The 14,295-nt window shown below is 57.4% G+C and overlaps 1 protein-coding gene across 3 annotated transcripts in view; it reads right to left on the bottom strand.

The window, feature by feature from the left end:
• AGAP3 (ArfGAP with GTPase domain, ankyrin repeat and PH domain 3) overlaps positions 1-14,295 on the bottom strand; it is a 148,521-nt gene that overhangs the window by 91,750 nt on the left and 42,476 nt on the right. For 2 of the 3 annotated variants that reach the window (XM_056335789.1, XM_056335790.1), the window contains exon 2: positions 1,670-1,728. In XM_056335789.1, the coding sequence (XP_056191764.1) occupies positions 1,670-1,728 (59 nt within the window). Of the gene's footprint in view, positions 1-1,669; positions 1,729-13,140; positions 14,098-14,295 lie in introns of those variants that run through there. The other variant, XM_056335788.1, reaches the window with a different exon arrangement.

Genomic DNA, 14,295 nt, shown 5'->3' with positions numbered 1-14,295 from the left:
ATTGGCCAGGTGAAACCCCACAGCAACAGAGATCCCAGAGGTCATGGAAAACATGGGAAAAGGATTGTGCTAATTGAGGAAGAACTAAAAGCTTTAGGTCTGTTTAGCTTGCAGCACTGTTTTGTAGCCTACAGGATGTTAAAATATCAGAAGGCAACATACAAAATAGCTGCAAGAATATTTTTGAACAGAGACACATTTAAGTAGCTAAACTAATAAATGAATATTCAAAGTTTTACGATTTTTACTTAACTGCACATAAGAAAAAGAGTGGCAGTACGGTGCTGCTATGTTTTACAAAATGGCTTATTTCTCAGAGTAAGACTGAAAAAAATAATCTTGAATGGGCTGAAGGGGAGATGTGCCAACAGTCTTCCAAGGGAATTAAGGGCTGCCATGGAGAGCGCGAGAAGAGTGGTGTGGTGGAACAGATTGCCGAGGTCCCTGACAACAGCCAGCAGACACTTGGAAGCGCCTGCAGCGTCCTGCCTGCCCCGATGTCCCTTCTAGCATTACCCCAGCACTCACACACGGCTGCTGAGCGTGCCCTGCTGTGAAGGCCTAAACCAGCCCAGCAGCTCATTGCCACCAGCAGGGGCTGTGAAGGCCTAAACCAGCCCACCAGCTCATTGCCACCAGCAGGGGCTGTGAAGGCCTAAACCAGCCCACCAGCTCATTGCCACCAGCAGGGGGTCCCGCTTCATCCCTCACCCCCAGGCACAGATTCTGCCCCTTGTGCTCGCCAGCCAGCTCGGCTGGAGCAGAACACCCTCCATGTCTTCCTGCACTACCAACCTCTGCCGGCTCACAGATGGCCCCGGCCAGCTGGCAAGTGGCCACCAGCGATGGCAGGCCGTGGGAAACACCTCCCGTCCCAGAGGTGCTGCACCCCAAGTTCAGGCCCCCTCCCTCATGACCTCGCCCCACGTGAACATGCTGTGTCAGAGGCAAGAAGGGGGCAGAGGCAGCCCCCCTGCCAGAGACCATATCCCGTAAGTAGGTGACGAAGCCTGGTAACAGCATGCCCTGGGAAACCCGACTCATGCTGACAAACCAGGAGCTTCATCCCCTCTGTTTGGCAGAACAAAACACCAGAGGTGACAGTTTCATCCCACCAGCATCCCTCCACAGCAGGGACACCATGGGGCAGCCATGTCTGGGAGGTGACCAGTAGCAAAGGCCAGGGAAGCACCAGGACAGAGCTGAAGTCAGTGAGGCTCAAACGGAGAGGTCACACCTCTCACACGGGCAACTCCCACGTGTGGACAGCTGCTCTGAGGGTTACGGCTGTGGATGCATGCCCAAACCATCGTTCAGGATCTGCCCCCGCTTCTGCTATGCCAGAAGGTCTGGCCCCATGCAGCAGTACCTGTTTGGGGATCACAGCTCTGCTATGGCCAGCAGGAAGGGTGAGGTGGTCAAATATTGCCTTTCAACCTTCACATCCCAGTGCTCTCCCAGATCAACACCCTCTCCCTTACAAGCGTGAGCCACTGAGAAGCCCTCGCCTTCCCCCAGCATGATGGCAGTCCCAGATCCTCTGTCGCGTGAGGCTGAAGCCTCTATGCATTTCCACTTGGCCACATTAAAACATGGGCTTTTCTTGGGGGTTTGGAGAAGCATCAGAGAACCAGAGGTATCCGCAGAGGCATGACTCGCAAGTACTCACCACCTTCAGCTCAGGCACAGAGCGACTCAGAGTCCATTCCTGGCTGTTTACAAACGAATCTGCAGAACAGAGAGAAGAAATCATCAGGTCAGTGTGGCCTCCCTCACGATGCCAACAAGGGTCTTGCCATGCTCTCCCTGCTCCCTCCAGGCAGGAGATTTATGGCTCTTCTCTCCCTTCCACCTCACCCAGAGACACAAAGCTGCACGAGGTCCTGACGCTGCCTGTTCCTGGGAGGCTCTGCAGCCGGAGCTCCAGATGGGAAGAAGCGGCCGAGCTGAGAGCAGCCAGGCAGCACAGAGCCCACGCACCATGGGCTGGGGACCCACCCTCCTGTCCTGCAGGAGCACAGAAAGCCCTATGGCATCCCCTTGCTGGAGGCACATGGGACAAGGGAAGCACCAGACACCTTTTTGCGGAGCATACGCTGTAAAGGACCCCAGAACTGAGGGCCCATAGCCACGAAAGCAGCACCCTGAGCACTGCACCCAGGCTGCAATGGTAGCATGTCGTACACAGTGCAGATTAATAGCTGAAAGTACACTATAATCTGTGTTCGTGATTGAAAGTGAACACAATTAATTATGTGTATGTTATGTAATTTGCAGAACATTGTAATAGGCTTAAGAAGGTTGTAACTGTCAGGCACGTCTTTGAGCGGCGCAGGAAACACCCTCTCTCCTGCCACAGAAATCACAAACACTTCATTTACATCCAAACAATCTCCAGGAGCTGGTCAAACAACAGACTTCCCAAATAAAACCAGACGAGGAGGAGGAGGAGCAAGAGCCTGGAGAGCACCTTGAGTATCACAAGTAGCCAGCAGCCACTCCTAACAAAACTGGAGTCCTTCATTTGCCTTGGATGAGGAAGTACATCCTCCACCCACAGCCAGATGGCTACAGGGTAGGGGGCCAAAACAAAAGAGCAGCACTTGCTGTACATTAATAGCATAAAAACAAATAAAGGATTTTTGGAGACCGGAAACCTGTGGGAGCACTGCTTCTTCAAGAACCCATAATAACCTTGCCAAATTCACTGCCACACACGATTGCAGAAATGGAAATCTCAGATGGGCTTAAACAGGGAAGAGGCGAATCCACAACAACCAGCTGCGGGCAGCAACCGAGCATGACGGCCGGGGTGCTACTGCTGCTCCAAGGTCACCCGAGGCCGCAGCAGGACGCCAGGCCAAAGGGGAGTGTGGCCCTGGAGCTGCCCCACTACCCCGTCCCAGCAGCTCCTGCCTGCCTGCAGCCCTGACCCCACCACTTCGGTGCCAGTCCCAGCTCTCGGCATCTGCACCGGCACTGGCCGAACCAGCTGGGCAAGCTGGCGGCTGCAGGTCTCTGCCGAGTGGGTGTTTCATCTGGGGTTGTGCCAGGCACCACAGGCTGAAACCAGAGCAGCGCAGGAGGTGCCGCCAGACCAAGGCAGGATCAGAGGGCAACGCCAGGCTCTTCAGCCCTGGCAGAAGTCTGTCGATTACTATCTTCACCCCGGTTTATGTTCCTGCCCTTGTAACTCCCGAGGGAAGGCTGGACACGCAACAGCAGCCACCCTCTATCTCCAGACTAATGCCTTGCCTTGTCTCTCCCCACCTCACCTGGGGAACCGGTGGGAGATGCTCAGCCCAAAGCTGCGTGGGGCAGGGTCTGCTCCTGCTGCTCCTGCCTTGCACCTCCTGCCTCCATGTCTGCACCCTGGTCCGCTGCTGCTCAGTGTGCACGAGGGGGAAAAAGGTGATCAGCCCCTATGCCTTTATCATGGCACTTGGGCAGCCGCAGCACCTGTGGGCTACAGCGTGTTTTTCCATCAAGCCAAAAACAGGTAAGAATAGGGCACTCATAAAGAGTATATGAATGGTAAATTCTAGGTAAGTAACACTTCTTTTGCAGAAGCTACAGACAAATAAAACACAAGTCTGATGCAGTGAAACAAGGTTATTTATAATCATCATGAAGGTTCTTAGGAGGAATTGTTTCTTCACGTGCTCTGTCTTTCACCTATCTTTCTTTTAGGCAGAGGTAAAATTTTTATTAAAACAATGGGTTAGTCAGGAGGAAAATTATATGTTCTTGAGCCCTTTCGGAAAGGTAACAGCACACCTGTATCTTCAACTTGGTCTAGAAAAAGCTGTCTCCACCCTTAACTTCTGCTGCACTTAGTCCTTTTGTCAGTTAGGTGCAATGGGTACAGCGCCCCCCATACTTTTGCCTTTACTGGCATTCCCTCCCTCCTGATTAGACAAAGCAGCACACTTACACTGTTTCACTATATGCACGTTCCTCTCGAACTACACAAAACTGGCAAAAAACGAGCAGGTTTTTCAAGGGGTTCTGAGCAGAGCATAAGCCACACGCACTCACTGATTTGGCCTTAAGAAAGAAGAGAGAGGCAGTGAGACCTGGCGAGGGCAGGCTATTCTCTTTTTCTGTCCTCAGATACTCAGGATAGAGAAACTGTCCAGACTTTTGCTAGTTGCCTCCTTTGCTAACCATTCCAGCAGATCTTTGGTTTTTAACAAGGTTCAGGAATTTGTTAGCAACAGCTTGCTTTTTAACTTGCTGTGAAAACCTCTGAGTAAATCTTAACAGAAATAACGGCAACACAATGCCAATTCAGCCATATAACACATTCGATTGTTAACTATCACTAGCATGCCTATCCCGAAGCACAGACATACAACCTGTGCAGCTCTGCTTGTCCATCAGCTCCCAACGTGTGTCAAGTCTGAATTTTAGCCCAGGCCAGTGGCCAGCCCTGGTGATGGACTCGGCATGCCCCAGCCCACACACGGCACTGCCAGCCCATGGGTCCCAGAGCAGCCTGGCAGCTGGCACAACCCCTGCCACCTCTGCTTGGCAGTGCGCGTCAGGGCGCTGGCACCCCTCTGCATGCTGCAGCCAGAGCAGAGCTCCCGCTGCCACAAATCCCTGCACCCAAGCCACAGCCCCGCTGGCGTGAAGGAGCGGGATGGAAACACCAGCAGCGACACCCCCATGCCACCGCTCAATACCAGGGAGGACGCACTCAGCGCCACTGGCTCACCCGCACCAGACCGCCCTAAGCTGTGCCATGCCCCCACCTGCAGCGGCCATCGCTGCCCAGCAGCTCTCACACTGCTGCTGGGAAACTCATCCACCACTGCAGCTTGACAGAGTCTGCTTGGCCCCTCCAGGAGCAGGGAGCCCTCCTGGCACAGCCCAGGGGCCACTTCCCCTCCTTGGGGGCGATGGGGGCTGCTTTGTCCCAGCAGCAGCTTCTGCTGAAGGCAGGAGGCTGCCCAGCACATTACCAGAGATGCCCATCTGGATTTGGACCAAGGGTCTGCCCAGCACACCATCTCCAGCATCAGCTGGCATGTGGGAGCCCAGGAAGAGTAGGAACATGGTAAGAGTACATGACACTGACCCCACGTGTGTTTGCGGCTGCCGACTTCTTCAGCTCACGGATCTCCCACAGTTTGCCTATTTAGTAAACCTCAAAAAAATCTTACTCGAGTAACTGTTCTGCCTCCTTTTAAAACCATGTAAATATTTTTTTCAGCAGTATCAACACCCATTCCTTGAACACCCACTTTCTTCTGTTTTAGGCTTGACTTCATGGGGTGCCCAGCTTCTGTACCAGAGGCGGTGAGCTAACACCCCTAGCCAGCCCGACCAGCCAGTACTGCCCCATCATTCCCTGCAGCCCCTTGTTTCCACACTGTGGACTCCCAGCCATTGGATCAACCCTCACGCAGAAGCTGCTGTGCACCTCCCACCCTCCCTGCTATCCTCCTCCAGTACCTCCTGTTAAGCAGAAGAGGACATGTCCACTGCACATGTTGCTGTGTAAAGCACCTCGCCCGCAACAGGAGGAAGATAGGTGGCTGCAGTGGAAGGTCTCACGTGGCTCCAGTGACTGACCCTGCCCAGACCATCCAGCCATTTCACTGCAGCTGTAAGGATAAGGTGCTTACCTGCAGCGTTTTGTGGACAAGACACCCCCACTGTAAGCGCTCACAGAGGTATGGATAAACCCACTCTTACTCCAGTACCCAGGAGGGTAAAAGGAAGAGCTTACAGATCAAAGGAAGGGAGACTAAGGTGGAAATGGCCTTGACCTCAAGACAGTCACTGCATTCCTTCACAATTGCCTAGAAAAGTTACTGAGACACAGATCTTAGAGGAGCCAGCTCCCTGTTACCTCCTCCAGAGCCAAGGTCACAGGTGTCGGGATAAGAAGACCCTCGCGTCCACCTGCCGTCCCAGGCTGTACCCGTACACACAAACCCCTCCACCAATGAATTTCTACGCAAACAAAAGCACCCCTTGTTCAGGAGGACATCCCACCCTGACTTTAAACTGCCCGCACGGAGCACAACTCCCCGAACCAACCTGGTCACCCTCTGCCCTTCCCCACCAGCCAAGCGGGTGGCACTGCCGGAGGTTCCTCCTGCTGCAGGGACTGGGGATGGGGCAAGGCAGGGAAGTGAGCGAGGAGGCCGCATGTGCCCATGCACCAGGGTGGGCATGTGCCGGCACCTTGTGACATGTCTGGCATGCTCCTGAGCTTCTGCAAGAGCACAGAAGGAGCATCACAGTGTCCTGCAGCATGCCCTCCAGAGCCACTTCCCAAAGCACCCTGCCCGCCCCACAGCCAGCCAGTCACCGAGGAAGAGTGCTCAGACCAAGCCCCGCTGCACGCCTGACTGCTGGCACCAGCCAGCCTTCAACACTGACTCTGGGTGAGCTGCCTGCAGAGTCTGGGGGTCTTCTGTAGTGGTGCCTGAAAGCTGAAACTCCTCAAAACCAGGTGGTGTTAGCGTAGCTTCCCCAAGTTGTGCATTTAACGAAGTAGCATTTCCACACACAGACTTCTAGCACTCCCTGCAGACCACGGGAAGAAGCTTGGCTCTGGTTGTCAAAAGGAGGAAAAACAAATGTTTTCAGGTGCACCAACCAGCAGCCCATAGCATGCACTTGCAGTGCCCCGAAGAGCAGGCTCCAGAAGATGTGGCGGTTCCTGCAGCACCTGAAGAATCACCATTACCAAACATGAAGCCTTGACACATACCATTCACACCTACCACCTAGACAAGGTACTCAAGGCCGTCAAGACCACCAGCTAGCCCAGGAAGGCCTGAGCATGTGGAGCACAACCCATTTCCATGTGTCGGGCTGGGATCTGTGCCACAAATAAGTCAAATCTGTCACTGTAACTGGCCCTCGGTCCTTCATACCCCCCTGCTGCTCTGCTCCCAGGGCACACCGGTCACCCCTCTCTCACCAGGCAAGGGGACACACACAACTCATGCATATACACTGACATCTGGGTGACACGATGTGCCCACTCGCAGGCCTTGTCCGCCAGCCCTCAGGTCACCGAAAGCCCCTGCGCCCTGCAGCCGCCTGTACCGCACACGGCTCCATTGCTCACTTTTCAGCACAGAGCCCCCCCGCCCGCCATTTTCTTGCACTTGCTTTCCTCCCCCGCCAGCAGCAGCCTGTGCAGGCGGGCGTGGATGACGCCCACGGAGCTGTCAGAAAGGCACCTCCAGAGCAGTTTCTCAACCACCCAAAAGAGCCACAGGCCAAGTACCTGGCTCCCGAAAAATGCTGACACAACTCGCTGATGTTGGCTTCGTCCACTCCAAGCATTGATCATTTGCTACTAAAATGCAGCATATGGCAATTTCCTGCACTCCATCGGTATAAACTCTGTTAGTATAGTACTACACACTCTGCATTTGCGCGGCTGTTACACACCCACATCAGCCTAAGAAAGGTCTCAGCCCACAGCTGCAGGAGCTCAGTTTGAGTGTGGGAGCCCCACCTCGGACAGCACCGCTGCCCTCCAGGGCTGACAGAGCTCCCCCCCACCCACCCAGCTGGTGCGCTGGGCAGTGGGAGGTGCAGGGGGTGACACCAGCCACTCGGCACCATTTCCCACTGGAAGTGGCACAAGACCCCGGTCTTCTCCTGCCGAGAAACAGTGACCACATGGAAGCACACAGCAAGCCACCAATGACCTGACCTGATCTAACACACTAACCAAAATCAGGCCAGTCAGCACACCCTCCCCAGGTGCATCTCACCTCAAAAGCAGAAGCAGTGGACTTACAGCACCACTTGCACACCAAGAGCCTTGGCACAGCCAAACGGCCTTGGCTCCAAGACACAACCACACATGAGAGGCACAGCCCAACCTGTCCTGAAAAAAACACATTCAGGCCAATTTTGTTACGGCCTAGAAGCTAGAAGCTTCTGCTCGTGGAGATTCCCAGGCGTAGGCAGCTCTACTGCAGAAGGTGGAAAACCATGTGGCAGTCTGGATGTTATGGCAGACAGCGTCTCTACCGTGAAGAGCAGCAGATATGGGCATAAAGCAGGCACGCTATATAGCTGATGGTCCTCGGCCAGCTGGTCACCCCGGACACCTTCAGTGACCTACAGACCAGACCACAGCTATGAGACGGGCAGCATCACACATGATGGAGGCAAGGCCAGAAATCCTCCACCTCGGAAGCTGGATGCAATGGCCTCCTCTACCTCTACAGACAGCTCAGTGGGAACTCAGCCCCAGCTGCACGCGCCCACTGCCGCCTGCATCCTCCTGCTGCCACCAAGCTGGGGGGCGAAGGAGCTGGCCAGGCAGAACCGACTCCTCACCCAGGCTGCTCCCTTCATAAAGTGAAGCGTAGCAGGTTCATCTACCTTGTTCTTCAGAAGAACTAGTGCCAGACACATGTGGTCTCCACACACAGCAACTAATAATTAACCAACTCATTATCCAAGCCACTGTGGAACTAACTTGGACAGCAAAACCCTGGACACTAAAACCAGCCTTGAAATCAGGTCAGAGGCTGAGCAAACACAGCAGGGCCCACACCAACCACGCTCCAAAGTACCCATCTGCCCGCACACGCAGATGAAAGGGCAGCGGGGTGCAACATGCCTGGGCAGAGCCGCCCTTCCCCAGCCAGCCTTGATAAAGGCTCAACCCTGGCAGCGCTGGCAGAAGGAAAGATCTCTCCAGGTCAAGGACCAACACGGGCAAGGCTAGTGTTCCTGTCCGAAAGCGCAGCCAATACGGACACCCAGTGCAGGACATGATCTCAGCAAGGATTATCTCACCGGAGCTTTAACCACCTTGAAGCAGTGAAAGGAGAGCACCTTGTGCATCTCTGGGAAACCAGGGCGTGATCACCAACGGCCACCCCTGTTCCTTAGCTATACCGCACACCGCAGCAGCAGGGACATCAGACCACGTATGCTGTGCAGCACACAGGCTTCAGAAGAAGACTTAAGCCGCTCAGCACCTACTACTTTCCAGCCCACATCCAAATACACGCAGATGAAAGAACTGTACCAAATTCTCTGCTCTGACAGCCAGACAGGGTCTGCTGGAAGGGACAAGCCGGCAGAGCTAGTGACATGGAGAGACAGATAATCCACCGCTTCCTCAGCACAACTGCTCTATTGGGGACCTACCTCTCCGGTAACAACCTATTCCAAGACTGGCTGACCTCAGCTCTAGCTGTTTAACCCCATGAGCAAAGGCAGGTCAAGATTAAAAAGGCAGTTTTTTGAAGTTCCCTCTTCCTATGGATGCCTGTAGACTAATCAGAACACCTCTGCACCTCCTGCACATGCCTCCTCCGATCTCGCCCTGAGAATCAGGCCTCTCAGACTGGTGTCCCAGCAGCTCCTTCCTTGATACTTTCCAGACTTAAGTTTTTCTGAAGCGTGGACACCAGACTGGATTAATCATCTTGAGGCATGGTCTCTAAACTCATCACGAATTTCTGCTTCTCGCCAACACTCCCAGCTAAGCCGAGGCAGGTACCAACAAGAGATGACGCATATCATTGCCTACTCAATTCACTATGCAAACTTCACCTTATTAATGTAGAAACACCCACCTCATCTCCCAGCAGTCTTCTCTCACACATGCCCTACACCAGGGATCCTCAATACGGCCCCCCAGGGTCCTCAGTCTGGTCCCCCGGTATTTACACATACACACACCCCGCCAGGGGCTGGGGGGGGGGAAACCAAGCAACCAAGCAGCCGCAGATGACTTCCTGCCACTTCATCCGTGCGCCGGCCCCTGTTTAAAAAGTTTGAGGACCCCTGCCCTACACATTAGTCTTCTGCATGGCCAAACACCAAACAGGAGAGTAAAGGGAATTACCTTAAAACCTTAAGGCATTTTAAAAAGCAGGGCATTTTTCTGGAAGAGGGGAATATGGTTAGGAGAAACACTTCCTGAGCTGTCAGCAATGCTATACCCACCACATGATCCCTCTGTGTGCCAGAAAAACTCCGGTCCCAAACCAGTCAAGTTTTTCCAAGCCTGTGCCCATCAGGCTTCTTCAAAACTGCATCAGCCAATACCTCGGTACCTTGAAGCGTTCCTCTGAACCACTGACCACGATTATCTGTGATCAGTCCAAGCTGGCTGGACTCTGTGTTGACTTGGCTCTCGAGATCCAAGGGCTCTTGCCCTGCCTTGGTGCATTAACAGAAAATCATACCCCCTGTCAGCCTTCACCCTGCTACACAAAGATCAGCTCTTTAAAAGCTGTTTTTGGGCAACAGACTCTGCATTCCCCTGAGCACCCCTCCCTGCGCTTGGTCCCAGCTGAACCTCTGCATCAGCAGGGAGCGAACGTCACCCACACAGCCCAGAGGAGGTCTCAGCAGGGCTGGGGGAGCAGCACTGGGACCATCTTCCAACTCTCCAGCGGGCTGGGTTTTTTGGCCCTTGAGTATGTCTACATGGCAGAATGCAGCACTGGAGGGTATCTCAGCTTGCTATAAACAAAATACTCCAGGTACTGGAAACAGGGTAGCAGTGTTGGCTTGGATCTCCACCTGGACTCATATATCCAGCTCTTCCAAAGAGCTGATAACCGCAACTGCAGCTGCACCCCCTCAGGAGGGCGTGTTGGGACGGTACCATCAGCTTTCCTAGGGCTAAGGTGGGCAGCACTAGCATAAAGCATCAAAGTTTTTGAAATGTCGAGAGGGTGTTAGACACACTATTGGCCTGCAAGTCTGAAATAGGAACAGGGCAGAGATCTCCTGAGCTGCCGTATCCAGCAAGTCCACATTGGAGCATTAAGGCTGTGCACCTCCAGTCTACAGTGTCCTGGCTTAGAGGCTCACAGCTCCCACCGCAGTGAGCCAGAGCCCACTGACCAACATGCTGAGTGGATAGACAACGGGGAGACAGGACATAAGCCAGGACAAGCAACAGCAGCTCTGCTCTGCAGGCTTCACCGCCGCTTCTTCACATCTCACTGACCCCAGGAGAACCTAGTTCGACTGGCTACAGAGGCCTGTCCTGGGCACCAGGCAGATAATGGCAAAAATGGTGTTACAAGCAAAGACCTAACCAACGTGTGAACTTTGCAGCTCCAGCAAGCAGGGCTCATTCTGCTGTTCCCAGAGGCTGTCCAGAAAGGTCATTCCCGAGCCCACACCTCCAGTATGAGCCATGGTGGCAAATGCAAATGACCCTGACAAGCAGCGGTCTCACATCAGCTGGCTGGCCGCCGCTAGGAGGGCTCCAAGCCCTCTCTGCCGCTCCCCAGCCAAGTGTCAGAAGGTTCTCTAGCAGAAGGATGCACAGGGAGCCCCGGCTGCCCCAGCAGAGCACCCAGGTGAAGGGCGAGGACACCACCAGGAGCGCTCAACCTCAGTTGCTTTTTTGGGAATGCGGCCGCCAGGCTGGCTGCTGCTGATGCAGCTCCCACTGGAAGCCACCGGCAAGCAGGAACAGGCCCCCTGCTGCACGGGCAGGGCCTGGCCCTCCCTGTCGGGATACACCCACATTCCCCAGCCATAAGCGCAGCCTCCCCTCGCCTGGGAATCTCCCGCCACCCAGCCAGAACCAGGCACCCAGCCCTGGGCACCCCTGCCAGCACATGGCCCCCCTGGAGGAGCATGCGCAGGGAGCGAGGCAGCATCCCATCCCTTTGCCTCACAGCACCCAAAGGCAGCCTCGGCCACCCACCCAGACGGAGCCTCCAGGACCTTCCCTTGGAACACAGTGAGCCCCTGGGACAAGGAGGACTGTCAGGAATGAACCCCTTGACCTCCCTGTGTAGCACCTGCACAGCAGCAAAGCTCAGGCTGCCGGCAGCACTGCTCCTCCGCTGGTCACAGAAGCCCAGCCTTCCCAGAAAGCATCCTGGGCACAAAGCTCCTCTGGGCAGCCACTGCCTCGGGAGCGTGCAGATTCCTCGGGGAGCCCACCAGCCCCAACCCACCCCTCTGGCATGTGAGCCACACCAGTGAACTGCCTCCACAACGCCCAGACTCCAGAGCAGAGTGATGGAAACCCAGAGAGGCTTGCAGGTGCCAGGAAGCGGCTGCCCTGCCTCCCCGAGAGCGGCAGGTCCCAGCACAGAGCCCAGCTCTGCGGGTGCAGGCCAGCGTTCAACACCTTAAAAAACCCATGGATGCTCTTCTCACCCCCCAGCCCGTGCCAGGCAGCAGGGCTCACCCGCACATTTGCTTCTGCAGGGCTGGGCACACTGCACAGCCAGGGAACGGAATGGGGTGCAGAGGAACAGGTAACGCGGCCCCTGTAGAGGCCCCCCACATGCCCAGGCAGCTCTGGCATGGGAGAACAGCCCACGGCAGTGAGGCCAAACACTAGAAAGTCGAGATCTGACAGCTGGCCCAGCTACCAGTCCCCATTGCATGCCCAGTGCCCACGGGGGGTCCTGGCATCCCTCTCCAGCCAGTCCTGACCTTGGTGCCATCACTCAGGATGCCACCCCCACTCTCCACAGGCTGTCCCACACTTGGCAAGCACCACTGTGCTCCTGAACGCACGGCCTCCACTTGCCCTAAGGAAGGACCCAGCAGAGCTTCGCCCGGACAGAGCCTGGCACCAGGGAGGTGCAGATGCACCTCTGTGCTCCCCGGCCCCTTCGTGCTGCTCTGCACCACTGCTCTGGCAATCTCCCAAACAACTCAGGCTTGCTCAGGAGCCCACTAACAGGACTCCTCTCCCCATCCCATGGAGTTTCAGTTCCCTGTGCTCCACCGGTGCTGCTATGCAAGGTGAAGCTCTCCCCATCCCTGCTGGAACACCACTGCGGCAAGAAGGATATGGAACACGCAGTCGGCTCCCAGGTGCATGGCTGGCAAAGGAACCCAGACCCCCGCGGCACCTCCTCCCAGCAAGCCACGCTGCAGCTCCTTTGGCACCAATGACAATGGCGGTGCCCAGGGCCACCGGGTGCTGGAGTACGGAACGGCCCCATGAACGCTCAGGCTACCTCGCTGCAGCCAAGCCTTCCTGAGTGCCCACCTCACAGTGCACCAGGGCACAGTTGTGCCCTGCCCAGACCAGGGCCTCAGCTGGGATGGGCCATGGCTGGGACGGGCCATGGCTGCCCATTGCCACAGACCCCACAAGCACAGGGGGGCTCTCACCAGGCCAGCAGCGCTCCTGCGTTCACTTACCCAGCGCTCGCAGCGGACCGCTGCCCAGGAGGACAGGCTCAGTGGCACCGTGGGGGTCCTTGGGGCACATGCCGCTGGTGCTGCCGCGCTCTCGCCTTCGGAAGCGGCTCGTGAGGAGTCTCCAGAGTCCCCCCGCCTGCCCGGGCTCAGTGTGCAGCCGGCCCCCGACCCTGGCCAGCTCCGGGTAGAGCAGGTCCCGCTTGCTGGGGCAAGTGTGCAGGGAGCTGGCGTCCCCCTCGCTCTTGGTGCGGAGGCGCGCAGGGCGCAGGAGCCCCCCCGACTCCGACCGCCGCAGCTCGTGGCCCCGGCGCAGGCGGAAGCTGAAGCTTTTCCGCAGGGAGCTGAAGTTCTTCCTGGGGCTGGAGCCGCTCCAGCTGCTGCCTCCGAAGAGGTTCCAGCGGCGGCTGCCCCACAGGGAGCCCCCCCGGAGGAAGCCGGGGCTCTCGCCGGGGGGCGGCTGCCGGGCCGACGGCAGGAAAGTCATGCTGCTGGGGCGCGGGCGCTGTGTCCCGTCGGGCCCGGCGAGCAGGGCCGCCGCAGCCTCACCCTCGCCCTCCGGCCCCGGCTTGCGGGGCGAGCGCAGCCTGAAGAAGTCCAGCAGGCCACCGCGGGCCCGGCCGGGTGGCGGCGGGGGGATCAGCGCCCCAGCCGCCAGCCCGTTCCCCGCCACGCAGAAGCTCTTGGGCCGCCGCCGCTGCTGCTGGGCAGCCCGCAGCGCGGCGTGGACGGCGGGGACGCCCTGCAGGTCCAGCGACTCGCACACACTGACGGCGCGGCGGGGGCTCGGTCGCGGGGGGCCCCGGCCCGCCTCGCTCCAACGCCAGCCCTCCGCCATCGTCAGCTGCGGGGCTGCCCCATGGCCCCGGGCCGCCCGCCGCTCTGGGCCGCTGCCGGCGCGGGCGGCCGGCCCCGGGAAGGCAGCGCAGCGGGACCCCGCACGCCGCCCGCTGCCTGCCGGCTCCCACGCCGCGCCGGCATGCCCGGGCCGCGCTCCGGCGCGCCGCCAGCGCGGGGCTGGGGCTGGGACTGGGGCTGGGGCCGGGCCCGCCCCGGAACGGGGCCGGGGCCGGGCCGGGGCCGCGCCCTCCCGGGGTGCTCGGCGCCCGGCTGCGGGCAGGCACCGCTTGGCCAGGCCGCGGGCGGAGGCAGCGGAGC

This window comes from Falco biarmicus, chromosome 4 (assembly GCF_023638135.1).
Source record: "Falco biarmicus isolate bFalBia1 chromosome 4, bFalBia1.pri, whole genome shotgun sequence".
Classification (NCBI taxonomy): Eukaryota; Metazoa; Chordata; class Aves; order Falconiformes; family Falconidae; genus Falco; species Falco biarmicus.
This window is presented reverse-complemented; position numbering and strand designations above follow the sequence as displayed.